Raw genomic sequence first — 27,287 nt, 5'->3', positions numbered from 1 at the left:
CAAACCAGGTTGCACCAATCTCATCCAACATGAGATACGACACTGTCCCAATCAAAAACCTATTAGAGGCACCACCTCATGGGTTCCTGCAAAGCTGATGCCAGCATTAAAACAAGAGGTGGAAGACATGCTTGACATGGGAGTCATTGAGCCATCTAGAGGTGAGTGGTGTAGTCCAGTGGTGCTAGTGCCAAAGAAAAATGACTCTAAACAGAGATTTTGTGTGGATTTCTCTAAACTCAATGCTGTTTCTGCTTTTGATGCTTATCCGATGCCAAGAGTAGAAGAACTGATTGAGCCTACTCACCTCCTACAACCAAACGGAAAGTGAAATCGTTTTTGGGTCTGGCGGGGTGGTATCGCCGCTTCATTCCCAACTTCTCTGCCAGAGCTGCGGTCCTTAGTGACCTTACTCGTAAATCCAGCCCCACAAAAGTTAAACGGACTGCCAAGTGTGATGCTGCTTTTGTTGATCTTAAACACTGTTTGTGTAGTGAACCTGTTTTGCAGTGCCCGGATTTTACCCAGCCATTCACTTTGCAGACGGATGCTTCCGGAGAAGGACTTGGAGCAGTGTTGCTGCAGGGTGAGGGTGAGGATAAACGACCAGTGGTGTATATAAGCCGTAAGCTCTTTCCTAGGGAAATGAAATATTCCACTATTGAGAAAGAGGCACTGGCAATAAAATGGGCTCTGGATACATTGAAGTACTATCTCATGGGTGATGAGTTTGTTTTGGAAACTGACCATCGTGCATTACAATGATGAACAGAATGAAAGACTCTAATGCCAGAATCACTAGATGGTATCTGTCCCTACAGCCATTTCGCTTTAGGATCCAGTATAGACCAGGGCACAAGAATGTGGTGGCCGATTTTCTGTCGCGTTCCATGGAGGAGTGAGTGCCTTGGGGGGGGGGGTGACAAAGCAGAGGAGCAGTTGCAATGCTCTCCATTTGTCCCATATGTGTTTACCTTTTTTTGCACATTGTACACATTATTCTGTTTCTATGTATTTGCTATGATTTGCTATTTGTCAAGTAACATTGCTTCACTCACTGTCCCGGGTTTGTTTGTGTAAGCGTTTTGTTGCCAGCAAATCAAACATTCTGCAAATTGAGCTAAATACTCAGTTACATGTTTCTTTATATTTTATTATGTTACACATTAAGTCATTTGTTCATACTTACTTTGTTTGTCTTTTCAGTCTTCATGAGGGTCAGGTGTGGGGAACCGCCCACCCTGCATTTCCTCATTTTAAAGTCCTGCTGATGTCACATATGACATCAGCAGGTCAAACCAAGTGGAGGGGTTTCTTTTTCCATAGAGATGCTTCCTTTTGTTTGTGTTAAGTTTTAGAGAGATTTGTTGAATGTTTTTCCTTTCATTAATACTGCCATTTAGTTGTGTAAATGTGCATATTAGAAGTGTGTAGAGCATAGGTGTCAAACTATGGCCCGCGGGCCAAATTTGGCCCGCAGCCTACTTACAGCCATACCAAATTACTATTAGAGCTGGCCTACTGGTATTATACAGCTAATATATATATATATTGTTTAGTATTAAGCTTTGTTTGTTCCATATTCAGTTTTTCAGCAAAACTTGTTTGAGTCCATAAGAAAAGATTCATTCTTATATCTGGAGGAATAAATATATTTCAATAAATATTAATGTTAGCCCGCGACTTTGTTCCAGTTTTGAATTTTGGCCCACTGTGTATTTGAGTTTGACACCCCTGGTGTAGAGGTTTTGTGTTTTTAGATCATCTGTGTAGAGTTTTAGATCCCTCAGTTTGAGTGAGTGGTACTAGCTGGGCAATTGAAGAGAAATTGATGGCCCTATTTAAAGCCAGTCTCTCTGACCCAGTCACTCTATGACCCAAACAAAGAATTAAAACTGTCTGCAGATGCTTCCTCCTATGGCCTGGGAGCAGTCCTATTTCAAAAAGAAGGAGAGCAATGGAGACCTGTTGCATATGCATCTCGTTCTTTAACGGAAACAGAACAGAGGTATGCACAGGTGGAGAAGGAGGCGCTTGGACTAACATGGGGTTGTGAAAGATTCAAAGATTTTCTCATCGGGAGACACTTCTCCTTAGAGACTGACCACAAGCCACTCGTCAGCCTGCTAGGACAGCAAGCTCTAACCGAGCTTCCACCCAGAATCCAACGGTTCCGCCTAAGGCTCATGAGGTACAGTTACACCATCTCACACACTCCAGGCAAAGCACTCCTCACAGCAGATGCGCTGTCACGTGCACCCGTTAACCAAGACCCCGATTCTAAGGGTACAGCTGAACTACTGGATGACACGAATATATATGTGGATGAAATAGTCAAATGCATGCCTGCTACCTCGACATACGTCACACAGTTAAAGGAACAGCTTAAAACCGACAGCATATGCTCAGATGTCATGGCTTTTTGTCAGAGCAGCTGGCCAGAATACAGCCATCTCATAGGCCCAATTAAAGCATATTGGCCACACAGACACACCTTAACGGTACACGACAATCTGCTACTGAAAGGCACCAGACTAGTGATCCCTACTGCTATGCGCCACTCTGTCCTCATTGCCCTACACGAGGGACATCAGGGAATGTCGAGATGCAGAGGGAGAGCCAGGGAGACAGTATGGTGGCCTGGTCTGAGTGGGCAAATAAATGAACTTGTGAAAAGCTGCACCATATGCATCAAAGAGCGTACCAACCCAGTGCAACCTTTAATGCCAAGCCTGAGAGACCATGGCAAAAAGTTGGAGCAGACCTTTTTACGTTTAACAACAGCAACTATGTGCTTCTGGTGGACTACTACTCTAAATTTGTGGAAATAGCCAAACTTACTCCCACAAGATCGGAGGATGTTATAGTGCATCTAAAATCAATCTTTTCCAGACATGGGATTCCAGAGTTTCTCTGCAGTGACAATGGACCTCAGTTTTCAAGCCAACAGTTCAAAGACTTTGCAGCAGCTTATAGGTTCAGACATGTAACAAGCAGTCCAAGATTTGCACAAAGCAATGGTGAGGCTGAGCGTCATGTCCAAACTGTGCAAAGTCTGCTAAAGAAAGCAAAAGACCCATATCTTGCACTTCTAGCTTACAGAGCAACCCCATTGGCTAATGGATATAGCCCTGCGCAACTACTAATGGGACGAAGACTGCGCACGTCAGTTCCCCAGCTTCCTTCTTTGCTCAATCCCAGCCTGCCCAGCAAGGCTACAGTGTTGACAAAAGCGAGAGAGAGAGTGATGAAGGACAGTGTTGCGTACAACAGGAGACATCGTGTGACAGAACTTCCTCCACTCTCACCGGGACAACCAGTGTGGATTACAGACGCTAGGCGTGAAGGGACTGTCATCTCCTCTCACTCCACACCCCGCTCATACATTGTTGAGACCCCTTCAGGAGCCATCAGGAGAAATAGGCATCACCTCCAGCCATTGCCAGATGCCACACCAAAGTTACAAACCCCAATTACGCCTGTCAGTCCAACAGAGAACGCCCTGCCTGCTTCAAACCTATCGGCGACTACAACTCTGACTCCTAAGACAGAAGACCCAGGTCCTGTCAGAACTAGGGCTGGCAGGGTTGTCAAAAAACCACAAAGACTGGACTTGTGAAAATAAAAAAAACAAAGAAGAAAAACATGGGTTTAAAAGTAAAGGAAAAAAAGGTTGAAGAGAAAGAAAAGTTTCTATGAAAGGTTCTAAGAAAAAAAAAGTACAGTTTTCATATATGCGGTAAATGTTCTTGTAAGTTTGATGTTTTCAGCGAAAGGAGGATGTGGTGTAATCTGTTTGAGCATAACCTGTTTTATTGTGAAAGGGGGTTCTGAAACAGGAAGTAGACAATAAAGGTCGGAGTTTGAGTGCTCTACAAGGGGTCGCTTGAATCCTTGCCTAAAACCACGACACCAGATGCAGCAGAGAGGAGAGGTGAGCTGCGTTACCAGATCCATGGTCTGTTGAGGTTTGTTAATTGAGTTGATTTGGGGGGAAGTTTGTTAAGTTACACATTAAATTAACTGTAAATAAATTGCTCACCTCTGGAAATCTGAAATGTCTGTGTAGTCTGCTTCCCTACCACCTTCCTTGACGTTCGAGTCTGACTACTTCACGAGGCCAAAGTTTAATAGTAAAAACACAAACTATGCGCTCAAGTGCATAAAACGATACATTTTATTGCAAGAGTGCTTGGTACTGTAAACTTTACACTCGTAACTCTGGAAGCTACCATCCAAATGCAAAGGCAGAGATGGGTTCAGTTGTAGGAAATCCTGCAAGACAAAGTTTACAACTTTTCTATCGCATTTTCTCGTCAAGAGAAATACACACGGGAAATAGGCTTCAAGACCTCTAAATGATCTGAAGCAGAGAATCAGCATCATAGAAAAACAGACAACACATGAATGAACAGAAAAGACAAACTGATGTCAGTAACTGATGAGGGTTGGGGTGTCATTGTATAATGTCATATTTTGGAGAATTCAGTGTTCTCGTGTGCATTGAAATGAAAACCTGCATTAGCCTGGATGTATTCCACCATAATCCTCAATCCCAGTGCTATAGTATGTGTTTAATACGGCATCCTAATATATGTATAGCAGCGTATTTTGTGCTCTGCAGCTATATAAAGGGTGAGTTTTACAGCCTGTAAGAAAAGATTAAGGAGCCTTCAATTAATTTATTAGATTCAAACTTGAGAGGCTACAATTCTTACCAACAAGGTGGTCCATGCTGAACCTGAAGTGTTAAAGTACAGCTGAGCCACTACTGATAAATTCAAACCACACATGCTCAGATGACAGACTCATTGTCACGGTTCTGGGTCCGTTGGACCCAGTATTTTGAGTTCATTATGTTTTGGTACTTTTGCATCATGGATTTTCCTTTATGTTTCTCTGGTACTTGGTGTTTCAGTTATCTTGGTGTTTTTCTATATTATGATTTATGATCTGATACTGTTGTGATTATGATTATCATTTAGTAGCCTTTGGTCAGTGTCAAGTCTGTCTCTGTCTAGTCTGTGTCTTAGTAAAGTGTGTTTTGTTTCCTGTTTTACTTTGAAGGTTCTTGTTCCTGTCTGATGTTAGTGTGTGCAGCTTTGTTCCCCCTGTCTCGTTAGCCCTGATCTCTCCCAGCTGTGTCTCCCTCCTGTTGCCGATTTCCCCCGTTACTACCCTGTGTATATAAGCCCTGTGTTTTCCCATGCTCAGTGTCGCGTCGTACCATCAGTTTATGCCTGTGTGTTCTTGGTCTCAGTGTTCCATCATCACTTCATGTTTGTTTTCCTGCCAGCAATAAAGCTGAGGTTTTTGAGTTTCAATTCTGTGTTCGAGTCCTGCATTTGGATCCTCATCTCTGCCTGCCCGCACACAGAGCCCTGACACTCATACTCCATGTGGTTAATTTAAAACACCCACCACAAACATGAGGCTTCTTTCGGAGTGCAAAACCATTCTTGTCCAGCTGTGTCCCATACGGCGAGCTTAGCTTTATTTCCATCGATTGCAAGTCCACACCTATCGTGGCAGACTGCTCTGGGTCGAAAGTATCGTTTGTGAAACTCAGGAGCAGACTGGACTTTCCAAAGCCAGTTTTAGGGTTTTCAATATGTCTTCATCCGTATTTGTTTTGAAGTTAGTTTAACTCTGACTCTGAACTGAAAAAGCGTTTAGAGAGATTTTTTACGTGTTTTAGGGCAACACGCCACCCAAAGAGTGAGGCCTCTGCCCAAAGGCCTCCAAGGTCTCAATCCAACTGAACATCTGTGCGATATGCTGAACAAACAAGTCTGATCTATGGAGGCCCCACATCGCAACTTACTTGACTTGTAGAATCTGTTGCTAACATCTTGGTGCCGGATACCACAGCATATCTTCAAGGGTCTAATGGAGGCCGTGTCTCGACAGGTTAGGGGTGTTTTGGCAGCAAGAGGAGGACCAACACAATATTAGGCAGGTCTGATTGCCAAATTTGTGATACATGAAGGAAATAAAGACACTTAACAGGGTTAATTACAGCTTTTAATTATCCACTAGTAAGCTTAGTAGTAAGCCTTACATGCAGCTTTTGCTCTGGATTAAAATGTTGTCTTCAGCTGAGCTCTTTTTTTTTTCTTTTTTTTTTCTTTTGGAACATCCAAAAATACGATATGTCAAGCCTTACAGTGTCAGTGTTACATATGTGGTGATAATGGATAATGCAGCTAATCAGTTACAGTTACAGTTGTTAGTCTCCAGTTGTTACAAGGAGAGTGCACAGCTGACTGGATATTAGTCTTTTTCTCCAATTGATCTTTTAAGTTAACTTCAGTCACAGTAACATTCAGTCTTAAATATGATCAACCTCTCTCTAATAATCAGCTATCTACCACAGGCCTTCAAGCTGGCTGTAGTTGAGCCACACTGTTAAAAAAAACATCTTAAAAAACCGTCTGACTGGAAAGTCGGCTGCTGTGTGTGTTGAGCCAGGAGAAAAATATAACTGTGCATGCAATAAAAGCAAAACGGAAACACGGTGTGTTGGGTCCTTTACACAGCTGTTGATGGTTTAGCTTTGATTCAAGAGTTCGATGCATTTCTTACAGGTAATAAAATGTACTTTTTGTAAAGCAGATTAAGATCCAATCCTGTTCCACTCATGTAGCAGTGTAAGTGAAAAGGCACTAAAACATTTTTACTGACTCAGCGCTACTTTGAATACATGTATGAGAAGATACAAGATTATGACTGCACATGTTGCTTGTGCATGTATTCAAAGTCATAATCTAATCAACTTCACTTCCAGTTTTGAATGAGATGAGTAGAATTGTCTATTATGCATTTTCTCTCTGAAGAGGATTTTCTGTCCCTTTCTATTTTGAAAGTGTGGATGTGTTTGGCCAGAGCTCCTTGGGGTGCAGACATGGCTTATCGTCCTGAGGTTTCTTTCAGCAAAACAAGCAGCACCATCAGTAGCCATACTTCTCCAATGTCCCCCAGTCAACCCACTACATTACTCTGTAATGTAAAGCCGCTTTCCATTGCCTGTTAACAAGCAAACCAATATTCACCAACAATTTTTTCCTTTAAAAGCTAACATTCTAGGGAACATTTAGGGAACTTAGTGGATCCGTTGAATGGGTTTTTCTTTTCTTTTCTTTTTTATGCCACAGAAATACACACAGATTTATGCCAGGACAGTAATCAGAATACTGCTGAGAACCTTTTCAGGCCTGGGAGCACTGCAAATCTGTTCGAATTAGTTCACTTTAAACCAGTTTAATTTATTTAACTCACAGAAATACTCATCAGAAGAAGATTTATATAGCAAAAGACGTTTATTTAAAGAAAAAGGAAGATGATTCCCTAAGAACCAGATCGGGTTACCAACTGTTTGACAGGAATGATCAGGGCTGAGGTGGAAAAGACAAAAGAAAAGTATAAAGAGACGACAAATGCACACAAAAAGTAGAAACTGAAGGAGAGGGAAGACACTCATTTACATGCAGCAATGGCATATAAATGCACTGAGAGAGAAAGGTACTGATACTGTCGAGCATATCGTTATACTTTGGTGCATTTTGGCACTTTGCTTTGATAGATGCTTTCTTATAAACAGTTTTTCTATTTAGACTTTTGTTGTTGTTTTCATTTCACTTAGCACAGTTTATTTATTTCATAACTCAATTGACCATAATGAAGGCACATCTTGAAAAACAGCAGCATAAATCACACGTTTGTTGACAAAATTTAAAGGCCTCGCACCACCCACACAATCACAAGGTCTGTACTCAGACACTCCATAATGTTAAAATTGGAATGATAAGGTGGAGCCAAAGTCTAATTAGGAAAAACAATGCAAACGTTTTTGTGACTTCCTGAGTGCATAAATCCCAGTGTCCCCTGCATGCTTTAAAGAGAAGAGTTCATATTCTAGTCTGCCATCTAGTGACAGAAGCTGTGTAGACAGATTCAGTGATAGAGATAGAGCCTGCCTGCATAGACGTGCAGTTCATGTTATGTTATCTTATTAACTAGGCAACAAATAGACAGGAAATAGATGGTATTTGGATAAATGAGGATGTAATATTGTTATTGTAATGATATTTAAAATTCAGCAATCATTGGCTCATGAAGTAAGCTTGATAACATTTCAGACTCTTCAGGCCTGTCTTCAGTAATGCTCAAAGCTTCTGAAAAATGTTGATGTTAAAAATGATTTCTTTATCCACAATCATCAAAGTGTTTACCTTTCCTGTTTTTTATATGGCAACCAGAGCAAGTGGAAATACTGCATAATCAGAAGTAAGAAGAGATTCCATGAAAAAATAAATTCTTGTTGCAAATGTCAAACAGCAAGTTAAGAATATGAAGGAGAGAAGAGCTTCTACAGGACAATGATCCCAGTAAAACCTTAAAATGCAGCAACTATTCCTACAAACACAAATTAAAATCTTTAGAGTTACTGGAAATCTGCAGGGATCTTAAAAATGGTGCAAGACTGAGACTCTGCAGGCCAAGGAGGTCACTGAACACTAACAGAGGCTGAAACTTTTGCATACCTTTACATTTTAAATGAATTTTACATTTTTGATCAGCTGGAAAAACTGCCATAGCCCAAACGGACATTAACACAATCTGCAGTCAGAAGGAATTAATTTGCAAAGGTTATGGAGGTTTGTCAGATCTGGGCCTCGGGTTTCATTTTAGTGAATGGTGATATTTACTCTGATTACAGTTTAACTTGTATGTAAATGCAACACAGAACAGCGGAAGCACCGGCCAGAATGTGATAAGAGCGGAAAGAAGTCTGTTATTTTAGTGTAGAGTGACCCAGTCTCACAACTTTGCATGGATTCTGACCAATGTGTAGACTTTACCCTATCCTCAAATAATGTGCAATATGACAGTTTATGTAATGTAATTATGCAACACATCATTAATATAATAGATACCGAGGCTATAGGTGTGAGCCGAGATTTCCTTGGATTATGATGGCTTATGGTATTTATGATATTGTGTATATTACTGCGGAGGTTTTTATAGTAAAAGTAAGAAAAGAAGGTTTTTTTTCCTGATTTTTTTGTTTAAAAAATGAAATGCAGTCTTAATCCACAGTGCTGTGTTGCATTTGTATATGTCCTTCACATTTTGAGTGTGAAATACTTCGTATTCATTCAGCAGCGACTGTGAACGACAATATTGGCGATTAATTTACAACATGCAACAGCTAAACCTGAAGTCTCCTACAGTGTTTTTCTCTTACTACAGTGATCTCCTTTTACGTGCTGTTCTTAACATCATATATTGTTCATAAAGAAAAACCTATATGACTGTATTTACAGTCTGCACGACAGTCCGTATATGACGGCACATTCAGCTGATCTTTGACTCTAACATGACTTGGGCTCGGCTGGGGCCAGCGGCGAGCCATGATTCAGTTGGATGTTGTGCAGGGGTGTGTTGTGGTTTGTTTCTGGGAAAAGGGGTTATCTGCAGCTGATAAGAGCCACGTTTAAAAGGCTGCGCAGGAAGAGGTCCACTTACTTCACTACCAGCTGGAGGGAGCCACAACACGCGAATCATGCTGCTGCTCCTCATCGTATCCACGGTCAATGTGCTGTTTGGTGTTGGAATGGTTTGCATGCCCCTGTCAGACAACGGGCCCCACATCGCCCACGGCTGGGCCCAGGTGGTGCGGCTCAGGCACCTTTACGCCACCAGGCCAGGAATGCACCTGCTGATCAGTGAGGGTGGACAGATCCGTGGTTCTGCCGTCCAGACTCTGCACAGTAAGTGGAACACTTTGAAGCGCAGAGTCAAAAGGCTGCAAACTGCAGTGTTTGTTACTAACTGCAGTGTGCTTCGCCGTGGGGAACATTTCCATTTTAGGCCTAATGGAGATTCGTCCAGTGGGTCCAGGCCGTGTTGCCATCAGAGGGGTGGCAACCGCAAGGTTTCTCTGCATAGAAGACGACGGCACACTGTACTCATCGGTGAGCATAATAATAATACTAACAAAAGGAGAATAATACATGTTTTTATTTATATCACTTATCAAAACGAGAGATACAAAATTCTTTCCAAAATCACACAAAAAAGACTAAAATACAATGTAGAAGGACAAGAAATAACTTTAGCATATCTAATTAAGTGACACATGCAGTTCATTAAAAACACGACAAATGTCACACACTTGTGTTGTGTGCAGATTGAGTGATGCTGATATCAAACAGTAAAGCATACATGTGTAGTAAAAGTGACACATGCAATGTTTAAGCTCAGAGTGTAAATAGAACAAACAAAATAGAAAAATGGCAACATAAACAAATGAAAAAACTAATTATTACTGAATATTATTACTAATATCTGTCAGTTATTACATGTTTTTACAGTTAAGAATACAATTTTTAAAAAATGTTATCAATTAATTCAGTCATTGTTTCAGTTCCAAATGATAAAAGTTGTGAGGGAGGGGGGTGTTTTCGTGGTAGCTAACATTTTTTCTAAATGTTACATCTCACGATGGAGTCATGAGCAGCTTCTTCCTCACCTTTCAGCGAGTCCTAGAGCCCAAACAGATTCAGAAAGCAGCTCCAAGCAAAAGTAAATGCTCGTTTTGGAAATGTCTGTGAAATCCCAGCACTGGAGAGTTTGTTCTGTATTACCAAGCAAACTACCCAACATGAAAGTAAGAATATGTGACCCCACACATAGACCAAGTTTATATTCATGCTGCTTGTGTACTTTCCTGTGAAACACAACATTTTCACTCTGTGCAGTCCTATACGACTTTAAGTGCATGCCCTGATTGTAGAGCCACCTTCAGCAGCAATGTTCATCAGGAGGACTTTATTCCCTCACATTACTGTGGAGGAATTTTGGACCACAATGATGTGCAAGTCGCTTTGGTTCATTTGTTTATGCACAGCTCTCTTAAACCTACACCACAGCAGGTTGGTTGGGTGGAGTTCTGCACTTTGGCTGGGCCACTGCAACATCTTAATTCGTTTTTTTCAGCCATTCTGTTGTAAATGTATTGCTATGATGGGGATCATTGTTCTGCTGAATGACCCATTTTCAGCCAATCGTTCGGCTCAGCTTACTTTGGTGTACAGAAGAATACACGGTTGACTCAGTGACTGTAAGGTGCCCAATGATCAGCGCTCCAGCACAGTGCTCACAGTTGCTTTGAGATATTTGTGTTCATATACTGTGCTCGGTTTTCTCCAAACTCGTGCTGTACATCATGGCCAGACATCTCTACTTGGACTGTGTTCCAGATGTTTTGTGGTTTGTTTGTTGTTGCCGTCATGTTCTTTTCAGAGAGAAGAAGCAACTTGTTCAGTCTTTTTCTAAATTTGCTGTGATGAATTTTAACGTCTAACATACAAACTGAGGCCTATCGAGTTAGAGATGCAGGTCTCGGGTCTTTTGGCAGTTTATCTGAGCATTGCACAGTCTGACCTTGGGGCTAATTTACTGGATCATCCACACCTGGGAAGACTGAGACACGTTAACACAGACCTGCAAAGTGCCTAAAGTCCTGCGTTTGTGGAGCACCTGGCTGCTGCTTCTCCTCTTAATTCCTATGGAAGCAGTACAGGTGCATTTAAGCTTTCACAGGATTGCACAGCCATGTGAATATTCCAGATCCTTTCTGCCTGTGACGCAACTATGTTATATTTATGTACTGCAGCAGCTATAATAGTTACAATACCAACTGCAGTTGCATCTCATCCAGCAATTGCTAATACGCTTTACCTCACACAGACAATCACAGTGAAACCATGATGACCTCAGGTCGTCTAAAAAGGAGCTTTTCTCCGCAGTGTCGTGTTTTCTTCTCTTCATATGAGGAGACACACATGACAAATAAAATAGAGGCGAAATAAGCTTCTTCTTCATCTTTGTGCTCTTTGTAAAATAGCAAAAACCTGTTGGAAAAAAGTTTTAACTGATTAATCTGATTGATTAATAATTAATCTTTCTCTATTTCATAATCTGCACAGTTCGACTGAAATGCGATTATTACTGGTTTAAACTTTATATTCTGATACAGCACTTTTACTTCAATAAATACTTTAGTTTCACTTGGTGTCAAGCTGACATTTGAACTCTAAGTGGGGAACTGTTATTCCATAAAGAAAGTAGAAGTACGTTTTAACTGCAAACTTCTTCAGCGGCTATTCTAGAAAGGTTTCTGTAGACACAAGTGACGCAAGGTCTGCCGTGCTTGTGATATGTTGTTAATCGTCTCCATATTCACTGCAAGCAGCAGAGTCATTCATTCAAATAGTCGACCAGTTCATCAACCTTTGTTCAGTGTGGTGCAGGGCAGGATGTGTTTGCAAAGTGGAAAAAGCTGAATGAAAAGACCCAGCAGCACCAACAACAACCTTGGCCTCTGGCTGGGTATCTTTGGTCAAAGCAAACAGCCATCGAAGAACTTGCAGTGCCATTTACGTATGTTTTGTGTGTGTGTGTGTGTTTTTGTTAATAGTCCCTGTTAACCCTTACCCCTCTTTGTACAACATGTATATAGGATCAGCAAACAAATGCATTTTGAGTGGAAACAAATGCCAAAAAGCCATATTGTTTTTACTTATTTCAAATAAAGGATACAATAAAGTATATTGTAGAATGTGGAGAGTGATGCATGTGAATGTAATGTGAACTTTTCCAGCATGCCTGCAGCAGAGAGGACTGCATCTTCAGAGAGCAGATCTTGCCAGATGGGTACAACATCTATATCTCTGACAGACATGGAGTCCTGCTCAGTCTGGGAAACCACCGGCAAAGACTGCAGGGCTTAGACCGAGGAGATCCAGCCCTGGCCCAGTTCCTCCCCAGGATCAGCACTCTGAATCAAATCCCTTCCCCTGGGGCAAAAATCGGTGACCACATGAAAGAAGCAAAAACAGAAGAACCTGTGGACACAATAGATTCATTTGGAAAGTTCTCTCAGATCATTGACAGCCCCAGCTTCCATAAGAGATGAGCCTGCAGCTCTAAGACACCTGCTAATGCATGTGCCAAGGCGTGTCTGTGCATTATTCTCCGAGTGTTGTAAAACCAGCGACTCGGTGCAGCATTCCTGTACCGGGGAAAGTACCTGCCCACACTGTTAAGTCCAAAAGACTCCAAGTGACCCAAAAGACTACAAGAGCAGATCCAACGGAGTGGAGGACAGGTGTAGTGTGCTCTCCAGGACACTGGTACGACAAGGTGAGGGTGCTCACTGACCACAGGCAAACAAAAAGCAACACAAACACATGCAGGAAAAGGAATTAGTCAGGCTGACTGAGAAGGAGCGCCGTAAATGCTGTAACACTAAAGAAAGAGTCCGACGTATTCCTGAAATATGAAGCAGGATTTAGGCGTAGTGAGGTAACCTCTGCTTTAGCCTTGGGTTTTACTGTCAACGAGGTGCTCTTTTCACATCGCCACAGTAAATTATGCTCTGGAGCAGATAGTGTTCAACATAAGCAATCAACAGATACAAAACCTTGGTGCAGGCAATGAGAGGGTTTCTGGTTTGTGAACACTTTTAAAGACTTTTCCTGAAAACCATCAATGGATTTTTTTTTTACCCTCTTATGTATACAGGATGTAGCAGTGATGCTGATAAGTTGACACACAACTGGATTTTTTTATTTAATTATTTAATTTCATCCTAATTTAATTTTTCCCAGCTTTTTACAGACCACTCAGAATGCTTAACGCTATATGGTAAATGGTCTGTATTTGTATAGCGCTTTTCTAGTCCCTAAGGTCCCCAAAGCGCTTCACACTACATTCAGTCATTCACACACAGGTGATGGCAGCTACATTGTAGCCACAGCTGCCCTGGGGCGCACTGACAGAGGCTGCCGGCGCCACCGGGCCCTCTGACCACCACCAGTAGGCAAACATGGGGTTAGTATCTTTGGCGTGCAGCCAGGAGGCAGCCTGGGATCGAACCACCGACCTTCTGATTAGTGGCTGACCTGCTCTGCCACCTGAGCTACAGCCACCCTATAAACTAAACACTTCTTAATACAACCTTTTTAATATTGCTTAGCCTGATGTTAGTAGTGGGGTAAGTTCAGTCACAGATACAGACTGAACTTACCCCATACAGATGTACAGATGGGGATAATATGGATATGTTGAACTGGCCTCTGTAGGAAAGAAGGCAAGTGGTGACTGAGGGTAGACTATCTGTCTGAACTGAAGATGATGTGTGGAATAAGATCAGCACAAAGGAGGAGGCAGTACCTGTTTGGACATCATGTTTCCACACTGAGCTCTGTCCGGTAATGTCTGAAGAACTTCACGACTACAGTATAAAGTGTAGTTTGTACTGTAAAACTACAGCAAGTGCTTTAGTTGTTAAATATCAGTGTCATTCCTGTTTAATCGTTGTACCTTCATATTTACTTAGTATTCCTGTTACATGTAAGGATGTAGGAGTGGCTCATCCAGCGGTTTGCACCTTAAGCTCGACACTGTACACCAGTTTGTCACAGACACTTTCATCAGTGTGACAGTATGTGTGTGCGATAGATTGCTGTATAAAGCCCAGCACAGCTCCAGCACTCTAAGCCTGCCTTGCCTGGATTACAGGTGCTGATGGCCAAATGAAGCTTTGAAGCTTGTGTTGAAATACGGTTCATTACTCGAAGCATTTCAACACAGTCCTCTCTGCTGACATCTGGTGGCCAAAATATGAAGAGCAGCTTGAAGCTACAAAATAAAACGAGCTGCTTCATTATGACTCTGCAGAGTGGAGTTCTGTCTGATATTGGGCCGCCGTTGTGTTGCTTTGAACATGTATTATTTGGGGTAAAAAAAATTGTTATGTTTATTTGTTTAATAAATAGTTTTCACTCACGTTTGCAGTTTGGTCTTTTTACACAATATTCGAAGGGAAAAAGAAAAAGGCACAAAATGTTCTGATAAATTTGTGGGTCTTTACTTATTTGTTTGTTTGTTTTGTACTGCCTGAACACTGACGTGGCCCTCCAATGAGATGACATCCCAGCAGTGGCCCACAGCTCATTTCAGTTTGAAACCCCCGACAGTTCAGATTAGCAGTAAAATGTTTACTACATTGATTTTCTTTCTTTTGTAAAACTAAATAATTCAAAGATAAGGAACGGTGTAAATAAAAGCTTGATGAGGTAAGCCATCTACCACTGCTACAGTTTGTTTGCTTTACAATGAACTCCCAGATGTCCCAGACACTTCGGATTTCCTAATTAAAAGTGGCACTGTACAACTATTTCCAACAAAACCTTTCTCCATCTACTTCAGTTAGTGTTTTGCTGCCCCTTTCCCCCCGTTTCAAATTAAGAAACCAGCTGCAGAGGTTTGTTATTTCAGTATTTTGTGAAACCTTCAGAAAAACTGTTGTCATTGCTCCTTTCCATTCTTGTGAAGACACTGGGCTCTTAGCACATCACAAGTTACCGACAATCCGTGTACATGCTGAAAACTGTTCGCCAAAGCGTTTCCAGATGCTAAATGTTCCCTTTCTGTGCACAGCTTCAGTCCTTGTATTGAACTTTTAAAGATCTTACCCCATATTCACAAAGTTTCATGGTACAATGACTTATTCCTAGTGACAAAATTCTGAGACAATTCTTATATTATGTTTTTCCCCTCAAACGTTGCCAAAGGCTTAAAAAGAAAATGTTTGAAATGGAGACAACGTGTAGTGTAATTGGAGCAGTTAATTCATTTTTATTTTGAGCTTAGAAGAAGCATGTTTTGTCACAGAACACAGGTCCACACCAGGTCGTCTTAGGAATTTTGAGTCATTTTCTCCAGAAAGAGACAACGGCTCAGACGATTCATAGAAATGCTGCCAGACATGGCTTACAACTAATTTGCATCTGCAGTCTCTCGGGAGGCTAAATTATCTTGCTGGAGGTCATCACGTACAGTCTATTTTTTTTGGGCAATATCCCACAGATGTTGGAAAATGTAGCTTTTCTTCTCATCTGGAGTGGATAATAATAACCTGCAGCTATTCCAGCAGCATGTGTGTTTAGCAGAAGAGTTTGGGTGCTGAACTGGGCTGCCTGCTGAGAACATCTGGAGAACATCCTCAGTTCCCAGACCTTACCTGCCGATATTAAAGAATAGGATGCTACACAGTGGGAAACTTATCCATGGCCCAAATCTTTTGAGAGATGTTGCTGCCATCGAATTCAAAATGAGCTCATATTTTTCTTGAAATAGTTCCCAGTTTAAACGTTTTCTATGTTCGTTTGTGAATTAAATATGGGTTTATGAGATTTGCAGACCCCAAACTTAAGATAACCTCTTCCTATTTACTTTCAAATAGAGCTGCCAATTGTTAAGTGGGTCGAATGAACAAGACATGACAGAACACACACAGACTGAGTTATTACTAATTGTTCATTTTGGATTTAATGCTGGAAATGCATTTCAAAAGATGCTGTCTTTATTTATTATTTTTTTCAAAAACAACAGTCTGAGAAAAACTTCAGGAACTCGAGAAGATGAGTCCTTGAGTCTCCCTGATACAGAATCGACCCGGATACTTTGTCTTTTGTGATGCTCATTTTGAACTTGACCATGTCTACGTGGAGCTGCTACCACATAATTAGCTGTGTTAGTGGCTGGTGCCTGTAGATCTTTGATCATTAATGGTGCTGTACAGGTGTGTAAAATACTCATGACAGAGATGATATAAAGCTACACGGTCTCGCCTCCTCTTTGTGCCCTGGAGGATGGAACGTCTGTGTTTCACTTTTTCTTTGGTCCAACTAGAGATGATGGTTTTTCATTATTAGTGAATTCAGGAGCAGCAGCATTTCTGCGTTTCCCCCAACATGTTTGTAAACAACATTTCAGGTCTTTCGTTGCCCTTCTTTTTTATTTAAATTTGCATAGAAAACAAACAAACACTAAATATTTATGATTTCTTTTTACAGTTTTAATTAAATAGGGTTTACATTTATTCCAAACCATTGCACTTTGTTAAAACATTGTTTTCTTGATAAAAGCTTATTTAACCAACACATTTCCCCTTTGTAATTTCAAATTATTTGTTGAAACAGTTCAGTGAAGAAGTCTTTCAGAAAAACTCACTTTGAGGATTCTTGTCCAGTTTTTAAAATCCATAAAAGGAACATTTGCATTTTTTTACAGTGTGATTTGACGTCCTTTGATACTAGAAACCTAAACAAGTATATAAAAAGACTTTAAAGAGACAAGACTGTCTGAGACAGAATACAACATAATTCAAATTTCAGACACCAGCTACGGTGAAACTATGGCACATTCAGTTGGCTTAATTAAGATAATTATGTTGTTGTAAACTCCCTCAGGTGTGGTTCAGGTAAGATCGGGTGCAACAGCAGCATCGGCTGACAGCTGAGAGCCTCCAGTGTTAGATACAGCAGCTCAGAAATCCACGGCAGCCACTGATCACCTGCTAGTGAAGAAAGGCTGAGATGCTCACTGGACATCTGGCAGCAAAAGCGCTTTTGTTCTTTGAAACCTGAGAAAAGAGAAGATCCGTCCCTGTAAGCACAGTACTTTACCTCCTCTTGTTAATGAGATGGAGGCTGAGGAGTGACTGATTTCCTAACAAGCCGTCTGTATCCAGATGAAGGCACTGCAGTCTTGGTTGTGAGGTCCGATGTTTTTATCGTACTTTCCGGTAGTAAACAAAGGCTACCACCAATACTACTGATGCTACCATGGCTGCTGTCCTCCATCGAGAGAAACCACGGATCACCCCCTCCTGCAAGATCAACAGATCAATATTAGGAGCTGTGGATGTACCTGAGGCGTCCAAACAGAAGACCGCAATGAGCTTTATGAACGTTTACTCACTTACCCAGCCCCCTTGTGCCACAAGCCAGCTGTAGACCTGCTCCCTGATGACCTGGAGGACCCAGCTGATGATCATTTGGATGTTCTCTAAGTGATTGGCGGTAATAGCCTTTAAAGGAGAAACAGATATGGAACAAAGCCATTAACATAAGTCGTAGGAACCCTGCTGTCAAATGTGCATGAGACCCTCCTGCAGGCATTGTTAGCCCTGTATGCACACTTACTACAAGTCTGTATTTCTTTAATTAATGTGAGGAATTTTGACAGAATGCTGAACGTACTGGAACCTCAGTGAGGAAACATTACTTACAGTGCAGAGATTCCACCAGAAGAGCTGTTAAGCCCAGTGGCTGCAACACGTTTGTGCCACAGCAATTGCGGCCCTTTTGTGGGGGCTTTTTCTCACACCCATTATGTTTGTACGTTTGGTGGGTGTGAGAAAAAGCCACGCTGGGGAATTCCTTTCCTATATCCAGCATGAGGAGAAAGATTCTGACAGGCAGGGATCACAGAATACCAGCTGTGGCAGATGGTGTACCTTGTGTATAAGTTTACAGGCCAGATGGAAGAGAGCCACTACTCGACCCCAGTTGATGCCATCAGCAAAGATGTTTCTTGCAACTGCCATGAAGACATCTTGAACGCAGTTCCCCTGAACCTGGTTTATCAGTCTGATGGGAGGAAATGGACACATTCAAATATGAGAATGATTTGGCTGAACTGATTTACTGACCCAAATTCTTCTTGCTAGTACTGTTCATAGTTCAGATCTGCTCGCTCAGCAGTTTAATCGTATACCGACTTGTCATGCAAGTGCAACACAAACAATCTGAGTTTCCACAAAAGCGCTACCCCTCAGCCTCCTGGTATCATTTTGAAAACCTCAGGTGACATCTTTGTCTTTAATGTGTCCACAAGATTTTCAGAAGACATGACCTCTGACCCCGAGGTTGAGGTCACTGAGATCCGAACTCGACAGAGGTTTTTAGTAGCTGCACCCATTAGATTAATGGCAAAATTCTTAAGTTATCGCATTCACAAACTTGAGCACCCATGCTGTCCGTTCACCCAGCACGGTGACCACAATGCCACATCGGCCTTTTACAGCTGAGGAGTTAAAGCAGGGGTGGGGAACTCCAGGCCTCGAGGGCCGGTGTCCTGCAGGTTTTAGATGTCACCCTGGGTCAGCACACCTGAATCACATGATTAGTTCATTACCAGGCCTCTGGAGAACTTCAAGATATTTAAATCAGCTGTGATGGATCAAGGACACATCTAAAACCTGCAGGACACCAGCCCTCGAGGCCTGGAGTTCCCCACCCCTGGGTTAAAGAAAGTGACTCAATATTTTAATTCACTGCTAGAGAGCAGCAGTAGGTGGAGCCAATTCTCCAGTCAGTACCACTGTGCTACGAGATAGCATCATGGAAAGAGCCATGGTCAAGCTCAAGAAATGACACGTTCCAGTTTGTGTTTTTCCCAGATTTTCATCGTTACACTGGAAGTATAGAGTGAACTTTAACTGACATGAGTTAGGACATCGCACCGGGATATTAGGAGATGGGTGATGAAATCCTGCATTTTAATGTCACCAGTCACATTCAAAAGTTTGCCTTATATTTACATAATATGTAAACAATTGCTTTAAACACATTGAACTTTGAAAAGATGAAAAGAAAGTGAGGTTTTGCATTGTAAATCTGCCAATAGTAGTGTCAGCATGATGTGGAAAGAGCATATTGGTAATTGGTATTCAAAGAATCTGCTGAAACAGCTGATGCAGTCACCTCTGAAGCTCAGCATTGCGGTTTAAACTGTCGGCTATCTTGCGCAGCTGTTCTACCACTTCTTTGACTTGTGGATCCTGTTGTTCATCTGGCCTTCCTCCCAAATCCTCAGAAGTCACGTGTCGACTGGGCTCCTCTGTGTTTATATGTGCAATCACATACCTGTAGCAGACAAAAAACAACACCCACAATTTTATTATACAAAGATTCTCCTCAGTAAACTTCAAACAACACCAAATCACAGCAGCGGTCACCTCAAGGCGCTTTATATTGTAGGACCCTGCAATAATACAGAAAAAACAGAAAACCCCAACAATCAGAAGATCCACTATGAGCAAGCAAAAAAAAAAAAAAATCCCTTTTAACATGGAGAACCCTCCAGCAGAACCAGGCTCAGGGAGGGGCAGCTATCTATTAGGGGGACTGCATCACAGGAAGTAGAGCAGGTCATTTACCAGAGGTGTGACCAAGTCATTGTTTTGCAAGTCTCAAGTAAGTCTCAAGTCTTTATCCTCAAGTCACAAGTCAAGTCTCAAGTAATGGCAGTCAGAGTCGAGTCTCAAGTAAATGGTAAATGGTAAATGGCCTGTATTTATATAGCACTTTACTAGTCCCTAAGGACCCCAAAGCGCTTTACATATCCAGTCATCCACCCATTCACACACACATTCACACACTGGTGATGGCAAGCTACATTGTAGCCACAGCCACCCTGGGGCGCACTGACAGAGGCGAGGCTGCCGGACACTGGCGCCACCGGGCCCTCTGACCACCACCAGTAGGCAACGGGTGAAGTGTCTTGCCCAAGGACACAACGACCGAGACTGTCCAAGCCGGGGCTCGAACCGGCAACCTTCCGATTACGAGGCGAACTCCCAACTCTTGAGCCACGATCGCCCCATGTCACTGGTGTAAAAGTCCGAGTCAAGTCACAAGTCTGAAACTTTGAATTTCAAGTCCTTTCGAGTCTTTAAACAAAAAAAAAGAAAAAAGCATGTTGCAGTTATGCTAAATGTAAATATTAGACCATGTGATTTTTAATTCTGTGTTTTTCTCAACACATGTCGAAATAGTGAACTTAGAAAATATACACAAATTGTGAAATTGCACCTCTTTAAAATGCAGCTCAATTAAACCTAGCTCCAAGAATAATTTTCACCGACAGTTCTGAGATAAGCTGCATGTTATTCTTGGATGCCCTTGTAGGGCCGGCTTTAAAATCACATGACAAAAATATCATACACATTAAAGTTAGTTGACATCACAAAGTTAGATGAAGTCATGATCTCATCGTAGCAAGAGAGAACCTACCGTTCTTTATGCAACTTCAACTGTCGGACAAAGTTGGAAGTTGTTCCATCTCTGTCTGGGATTCTCTTCTTGCATGTTTTGCATATTGCATTTCGTTTTTTTGTTGACTACTTCATAGTTTATGTACCTGAAAAAAAATAACTCCTTACAGCATTTTTTTTTTTTCTTTTCTTTTTAAAAAAAAATCTGGTTAATTTGATTGGCTGTGCTACAGCTCACGCACACATACGTACGGAGTGTGGTTTGAATAAATGAATTGAATTAACGGTGCACACTTTCTATATAATATGCGTGTTAAATTTTATATTTGGGGTTAGGGCTGCTCGATTATGGCAAAAATGATAATCACGATTATTTTCACTGAAGTTGAGATCTCGATTATTTGACGATATTTATTTAACAATAACAATGTGTTGAATAATGACTTTAAAGTTTGTCAAAAAATAATATAAAATAGTGCAAATACTGATAACAGTGCAAATGTTTGCAATATAAAAAATAAATGAAAAATGTAAACATCTGTGTTTAGTGAACTTTGCAGTGTTGCTCTGTGGTGCAGCTACATTGTAGCAAAGTTTTCACACTGTGTCTACTTGATCCACGTCTGACTGAACCCATAATGTTTCCACACCACTGAAGGTTTTTTACCTCTCTTTTCAACCAACAGCAGTCACTCTCCTCTCCATATAACTTCTGCTGAGCTTTCCGAGCTTCCCTCGGGTCCTCTAATCAGCGGTCCCCAACCCCCGGGCCTCGGACCGGTATCGGTCCGTGAGTCGTTTGGTACCGGGCCGCGAGCGTTGAGGCTCAGGTGTGAAATGTATGGTTTTCAGGGTTTTTATCGGTTTTCAGCGTTATTTTGTTATCGTTTACTCGGTTTTCCTGGGTCTTTTCACGTGTGTCATGAATAAATTTTCTTTTTTTCGGTACCGGTACTAGTTTTATTTTGTTGTATTTATCCGCGACACCTTAAAGGCCGGTCCGTGAAAATATTGTCGGGCATAAACCGTCCGTGGCGCAAAAAAGGTTGGAGACCGCTGCTCTTAATTGTTGTGACGTATGTTCGAAATGCAGAGAGGTGCGCTCGATTTGCCACACGGAGCAGCGCGAGAGTAAAGCACGAGGGAGGGGCTAATAATCAGCTCAGTCATTTTTAATGATCGTTGAAAGCCCAGATCGTAATCGTGATTAAAATTCGATTAATTGAGCAGCCCTATTTGTGGTGAAATATCAAGTCTTTTGGGAGTTTGCATGTTCTCCCCGTGTTTGCGTGGGTTCTCTCCGGGTACTCCGGCTTCCTCCCACTGTCCAAAGACATGCAGTTAGTGGGGATAGGTTAATTGGTTAATCCAAATTGCCCATAGGTGTGAATGTGTGAGTGAATGTGAGCGCGAATGGTTGTCTGTCCCTGTGTGTTGGCCCTGCGACAGACTGGCGACCTGTCCAGGGTGTACCCCGCCTCTCGCCCTATGACAGCTGGGATAGGCTCCAGCGCCCCCACGACCCTGAAAAGGATAAGCGGACACGAATGGATGGATGGATGGATATCAAGTCTTTTCAAGTAAACCGGTTCAAGTCCAATTCAAGTCCCAGGTCATTGGTGTAAAAGTCCAAGTCAAGTCACAAGTCTTAGAACATTTTTTCAAGTCAAGTCTAAAGTCATAAAATTAATGACTCGAGTCCAAATCATGTGACCTCAGTCATTTACTAATCAGATGGTTGGTGGTTCAATCCTTGGCTGTTCCACTCTGCGTACAAATATCCTTGGGCAAGACACCTAACCCCAAGTTGTTGTTAGAAAGCACGTCAGCATTATAAAAAGTGCTTGTATAATTCACTGAGTGCTCAGGTGGAAAAGAAAAGCCAATTCGTTTGTCATCTAGCATCTGCTGTGACCAGCTGGACATGCAGATTTATATAGAGAAAGTACCATGATCATTTTTTTTTTAAAGTTTTGTCTGCAAAATAAACTACAAGCTCGATGTAAAACCTACCTATGATCAGTGTTGTGATTTTAGTTCAGACCAAACAACTCTGCTACATTGTCAGCCCAGTACCCAGTACTCTGCAGTCTATTTACACGTACAGTGCACATCCTGAAAAGGTAATGCTGATTTGAGCAGGCAAAGACGCACGGACTTCAAAGGAGTATAACAGGAATGACTGCTCGCCCACTGGGTCCCTAGCTGTCTTGCAACCTAATAGACTCCAGTTTGTGCATGTAAATGGAGAGTCCTCTTCACACACTGAGGTTAATTATGGAGTTCCACAGGGTTCAGTGCTAGGACCAATTCTGTTTACATTATACATGCTTCCCTTAGGCAGCATCATTAGAAGACATAGCATACATTTACACTGCTATGCTGATGACACCCAGCTCTATCTGTCCATGAAGCCAGATAACACACACCAATGAGTTAAACTGCAGGAATGTCTTAAAGACATAAAGACCTGGATGACCTGTAATTTCCTGATTCTAAATTCAGATAAAACTGAAGCTATTGTACTCGACCCTAAAAATCATAGAAATATGGTATCTAACCAAATGCTTATTCTGGGCTCCAATAACACTGTAAGGAATCTTGGAGTTGTTTTTGACCAGCACATGTCCTTCAATGCACATATTTTTAAGAAGTACGAAGAACTGCTTTCTTCTATTCATGCAAAATTTGTTTTACATGGGTTCTCTCCAGGTACTCCGGCTTCCTCCCACAGTCCAAAGACATGCAGTTAATGGGATTGGGTTAATTCAGGGGTAGGGAACTCCAGGCCTCGAAAGCCGGTGTCCTGCAGGTTTTAGGTGGGTCCTTGATCCAACACAGCTGATTTAAATGGATAAATGACCTCCTCAAACTATCTTAAAGTTCTCCAGAGGTCTGGTAATGAACTAATCATTTTATTCAGGTGTACCCCTGGGTTAATTGGTAATTCTAAATTGCCCATAGATGTAAATGTGAGTGTAAATGGTTGTCTCTCTCTATGCATTGGTGTTAGACAGACTGGCAACCTGTCCAGTGTGTACCCTGCCTCTCATCTTATGGTAGCTGGGATAGGCTCCAGTAGGGCTCGGCCATATCACATCGTTCACGGCAATACCGGTATAATGTTGGGCAACGATAAGAAAATCAAATATTGCGATAGAATATGGGTAAAACGCGCATGTGCAGTGCCTTTGTTTTCATATGCACATGGCGGAAAAAGCACGGCGGCGACGCAGAATGAGAAGGGCGAAAGCGGATCGTTGAATGAAACAGATGAACCAGAACTGGTTTGTAAAAATGCTGCAACTTCACTGGTGTGGAACTGGTTTAGCTTTCGTCCGTCAGATACACAACAAAGCACTATTTTTGGTAGCGCATGCTAGCGGGCCGTTGTTATTACCGTGTTGTTTGGAAAATACGGCGCACTTAAAATCAATCCTTTGATTTTTCTGAAAGTCGACAGAGCCCCTTATAATCCCGTGTGCCTTATGTATGAACTCTGGTTGTGTTTACTGACCTCGAAACGATTTTATGTGCACGGCGCTCGAAAATCTGTCAAATGTTTTACTACGACTCTGCTAAGCTACGAAGCCGCACCGCTTGATGGATTGTTGGAGCATTACGGCTATCGTAGGCGGAGCCTTGCGGAGTGATACGTACTGTGCTTCAACATGATATTACCGTATTGTGTGTATAACCTCTTTTTAAGTTTTGTGGATGTTATACTTGGTTATGCTGAGGATATGTCGGCCAGTTTCCACTGGAAATACCTTTTGGTTAAACTGTCAGCGAGGAATTTGCATTTGCACTGTTACATGTTTATATAAACTTTAATGCACATAAAAAACAGCTGCTTGTTTAAGTGAAAATACATTGATTTTTTTTTTGCACTAATAAAGTTGTGGAGTTGTAAAGTATTTTGTCTAGTGTCAATTATATCGTCAGTTATATCATTATCACAAATTTTCAAATGTATATCGTGATAAATATTTTTGGTCATATCGCCCTGCTCTAGGCTCCAGCCCCCTGCAACCCTGACAACAATAGGCAATCTCTGGCACTCTTCCACAGTGCCTGACCTGTCTTCCTCTCCCATCACCCCCAACTGTTTGCCGGAGAAGGCTGCCCCTCCCTGAGCCTTAATCTGCCAGAGGTTTCTTCGTGGTTAAAAAGGCCGTTTTACCTTCCCACTGTCACCAAACCACTAGTTCACAGGTGGTTATCTCTGTGTTATTGTAGAGTCTTTACCTTACAATATAAAGCACCTTGAGGCAACTGTTGTTGTGATTTGGCGCTGTATAAAGACATTGAATTGCAAGAGAGTTAATGGATGGAGACTTAAGACTACATCTTTCACCATCTACAGCTCTGTGATTGCAGCCATTCCCCTTCTGCCTGTGAATAGTACTCATGGATACTGATCAATGGAGATGTCAGTTTGCTTAATAGCTATCCTGAAACTGAGCTCATGGCCCACTGTTAGTCAGTCGTGCTAGTTTCAGCCATTGTTCAAATGCACTGTTTATCACGTTGGGCAAACCTGCAGTCAGCTGAGAGTGAACATTTCACTTGGAAGAGTGATGAAATGCTTCTCGCACTGAAAACACTACATCCAGATGAACAGAATCAACTTTCTGTATCCATCCTCAGTTTAAAATGTAAGATTTTTATGGTCAAACACATGGGTATGACCGTACCCAACAGCAATGCTGAGACTCACCCTCTAAAGACAACCGCACCTTCTTCGAGGATGGAATCATCAACAACATCTGGAAGAGCAAGCAGATAATTAATAGACTATTTACTCATATTTTTATTCAAGGTGGGGGAGGGGCATAAAACAAAACCTTTACAATCAGTAGCAAAGCAATGCCAACAGTACAAAACACAATGAAGTTTTTAAAAACTGCCAACCAACTTATGTCATCATTACTTGACAAAGACTGAATCAAAGAACATGGTGGTTTGTTTCTTAAGAGGTACTTTGAGCTTGCTTTCACTTTCGCCAAGATCCCTGTTTCCAGCTGTAATGTGTCCTGTGGAACAGCTGTTTGCAACAAAGCAGTGAAGAATCGCAGAATTCTGGTTAAAGCAGATATAAAGAAAACATTATTCACGTTCACTCCACCAGCCCACAGTCTCTAATAGTCGCATTATCAGTTAACTACATTAAAGTTGGGCTGTTAAACTTTGTCTTCGTGTGACGTCACGACGACGTCATGAGTGGCCATAATTATCAGAGGTGTAGCATAGTCCACACAGGCTTCCTGGTGAAAACTAGCAGGCCGACAGCGGCCTGTTGAGGCTGTAAAGCACACACTGTGTCGGGGCAAGTCCCGCATGGAGTCGGTACAGCCGCTGTTCTCCGGGCTGAGCTGAACCAGACTCGGGTTTAGTGACAGCAACCAAGGTGATCTCCAACACACCAGCCCCTCTAACTACTAAAAGTAGTTCGAAGCAATTCTTTCATCCTAACTTTTTATTCCGGTTCGGACTCGTTATACTTTTGCCTCCGTTTAGCTTTTAACTTCAGCGGCTGAACCAAAAATGTCTCCACCTACCGTCTCCACCCGCGGCGCCCCTCGGCTCCTGCTCCGGATTCTGCCCCCCTCGGCCGTCAGCCATGGAGCCAAACCTCGTGTCCGCGCGGAGATGGACGAGATTTGAGATATTTGAATGTTCAACGCTAACTTGACCTCGTACAACCAAGAAAGTCACGGTTACCTAGTCTGTGGAAACCCGCCTTTCAACAGAAGCACACGGAAGTGATACGGAAGTATCGTAGCGACGGGACCAGCAGTCCGTAGACACGCCTCACAGAAATCCCACAGATGGAGATACTCGCCCAGAAACCTGCCCACAGAGGAGTATTTATCTGTTTTACTTTGTGTTCTTCCACAGTTCAGATACTCCGTACGAACCATCATTGTCAAAGCAGGACACTTGCCCCAAGGCCCGCTTGAAGTGATGTTAGTGATGGCGTTTTGTTTTTTGTCATTTGTGCGCCGCGATGAAGCCAGCCGCTTCTGATCCACCCTATAAATTATCTTGCGCTTCAACACCAGCCTTTATGTCAGCGCATGCTCTCGTTCGTTCCTGATCGCGCGCGCGCACAAATGCACGCTCACACTCACACGCCAGCGCACGCGTTGCACTGGGACAGCCTGGTTGCATCATATTCACAAATTCATTACAAATCACCCTTGATAGTTGACATTAAACTTTTAACAGATTTTTTCTCTTATCTGGGCCAAGCTTCGTCCCAAACTGCTTTCATGCTCCCAAGAAATCAAAGGACAAGTCTCCTCAAATTCAAAAGCTTCAGAGGAATGTGATGATGTCCTGTGAGAAATCTATTAAAAATCATCTGTGA

The 27,287-nt window shown here is 42.1% G+C and overlaps 2 protein-coding genes across 3 annotated transcripts; one reads left to right on the top strand and one right to left on the bottom strand.

Annotated features, from left to right (window-relative positions):
* Window positions 1-9,558: 9,558 nt before the first annotated feature.
* Window positions 9,559-13,938, top strand: fgf19 (fibroblast growth factor 19). The gene is made up of 3 exons (XM_085409930.1): window positions 9,559-9,773; window positions 9,874-9,977; window positions 12,668-13,938. Exons 1-3 carry the CDS (start codon window positions 9,566-9,568, stop codon window positions 12,980-12,982), a joined length of 627 nt encoding a protein of 208 aa, XP_085266056.1. The 5' UTR covers window positions 9,559-9,565; the 3' UTR covers window positions 12,983-13,938.
* A 2,896-nt stretch (window positions 13,939-16,834) lies between these two features.
* On the bottom strand, window positions 16,835-26,901 carry LOC146679265 (apoptosis regulator BAX). Of its 2 annotated transcripts, XM_085409918.1 has the most exons (7): window positions 26,639-26,901; window positions 26,476-26,549; window positions 25,635-25,683; window positions 19,623-19,784; window positions 18,374-18,506; window positions 17,840-17,944; window positions 16,835-17,743 (listed from the first exon to the last, which is right to left on the bottom strand). In XM_085409918.1, the coding sequence occupies exons 1-7, from the start codon at window positions 26,839-26,841 to the stop codon at window positions 17,645-17,647; spliced, it is 825 nt and encodes a 274-aa protein (XP_085266044.1). In that variant the 5' UTR covers window positions 26,842-26,901; the 3' UTR covers window positions 16,835-17,644. The 2 variants fall into 2 exon arrangements, with proteins under 2 accessions (XP_085266044.1, XP_085266035.1); XM_085409909.1 differs by having other exon boundaries at window positions 16,841-17,743; window positions 26,476-26,674.
* Between the last annotated feature and the right edge of the window lie 386 nt (window positions 26,902-27,287).

The sequence above is a fragment of the Rhamphochromis longiceps genome, linkage group LG1, assembly GCF_057381845.1.
Source record: "Rhamphochromis longiceps isolate RC_006_pf linkage group LG1, R_longiceps_female_GT1.1, whole genome shotgun sequence".
In the NCBI taxonomy this organism is placed as follows: Eukaryota; Metazoa; Chordata; class Actinopteri; order Cichliformes; family Cichlidae; genus Rhamphochromis; species Rhamphochromis longiceps.
The sequence above is the reverse complement of the archived record's forward strand: the minus strand, read 5'-3'. Positions and strand labels throughout refer to the sequence as shown.

What these genes read in the sequence shown, in the direction of transcription:
- LOC146679265 (XM_085409918.1), bottom strand. Translation starts at nt 26,841, where the DNA reads ATGATGGTTCGTACGGAGTATCTGAACTGTGGAAGAACACAAAGTAAA. An exon ending in GGGCGCCGCGGGTGGAGACG is followed by an intron (nt 25,684 to 26,475) that starts GTAGGTGGAGAC and finishes TTGCTCTTCCAG; the next exon opens with ATGTTGTTGATGATTCCATC. An exon ending in CCTGTAAACTTATACACAAG is followed by an intron (nt 17,945 to 18,373) that starts GTACACCATCTG and finishes TCTCCTTTAAAG; the next exon opens with GCTATTACCGCCAATCACTT.
- fgf19 (XM_085409930.1), top strand. Translation starts at nt 9,566, where the DNA reads ATGCTGCTGCTCCTCATCGTATCCACGGTCAATGTGCTGTTTGGTGTT. An exon ending in TGCCGTCCAGACTCTGCACA is followed by an intron (nt 9,774 to 9,873) that starts GTAAGTGGAACA and finishes TTTCCATTTTAG; the next exon opens with GCCTAATGGAGATTCGTCCA. An exon ending in ACGGCACACTGTACTCATCG is followed by an intron (nt 9,978 to 12,667) that starts GTGAGCATAATA and finishes GAACTTTTCCAG; the next exon opens with CATGCCTGCAGCAGAGAGGA.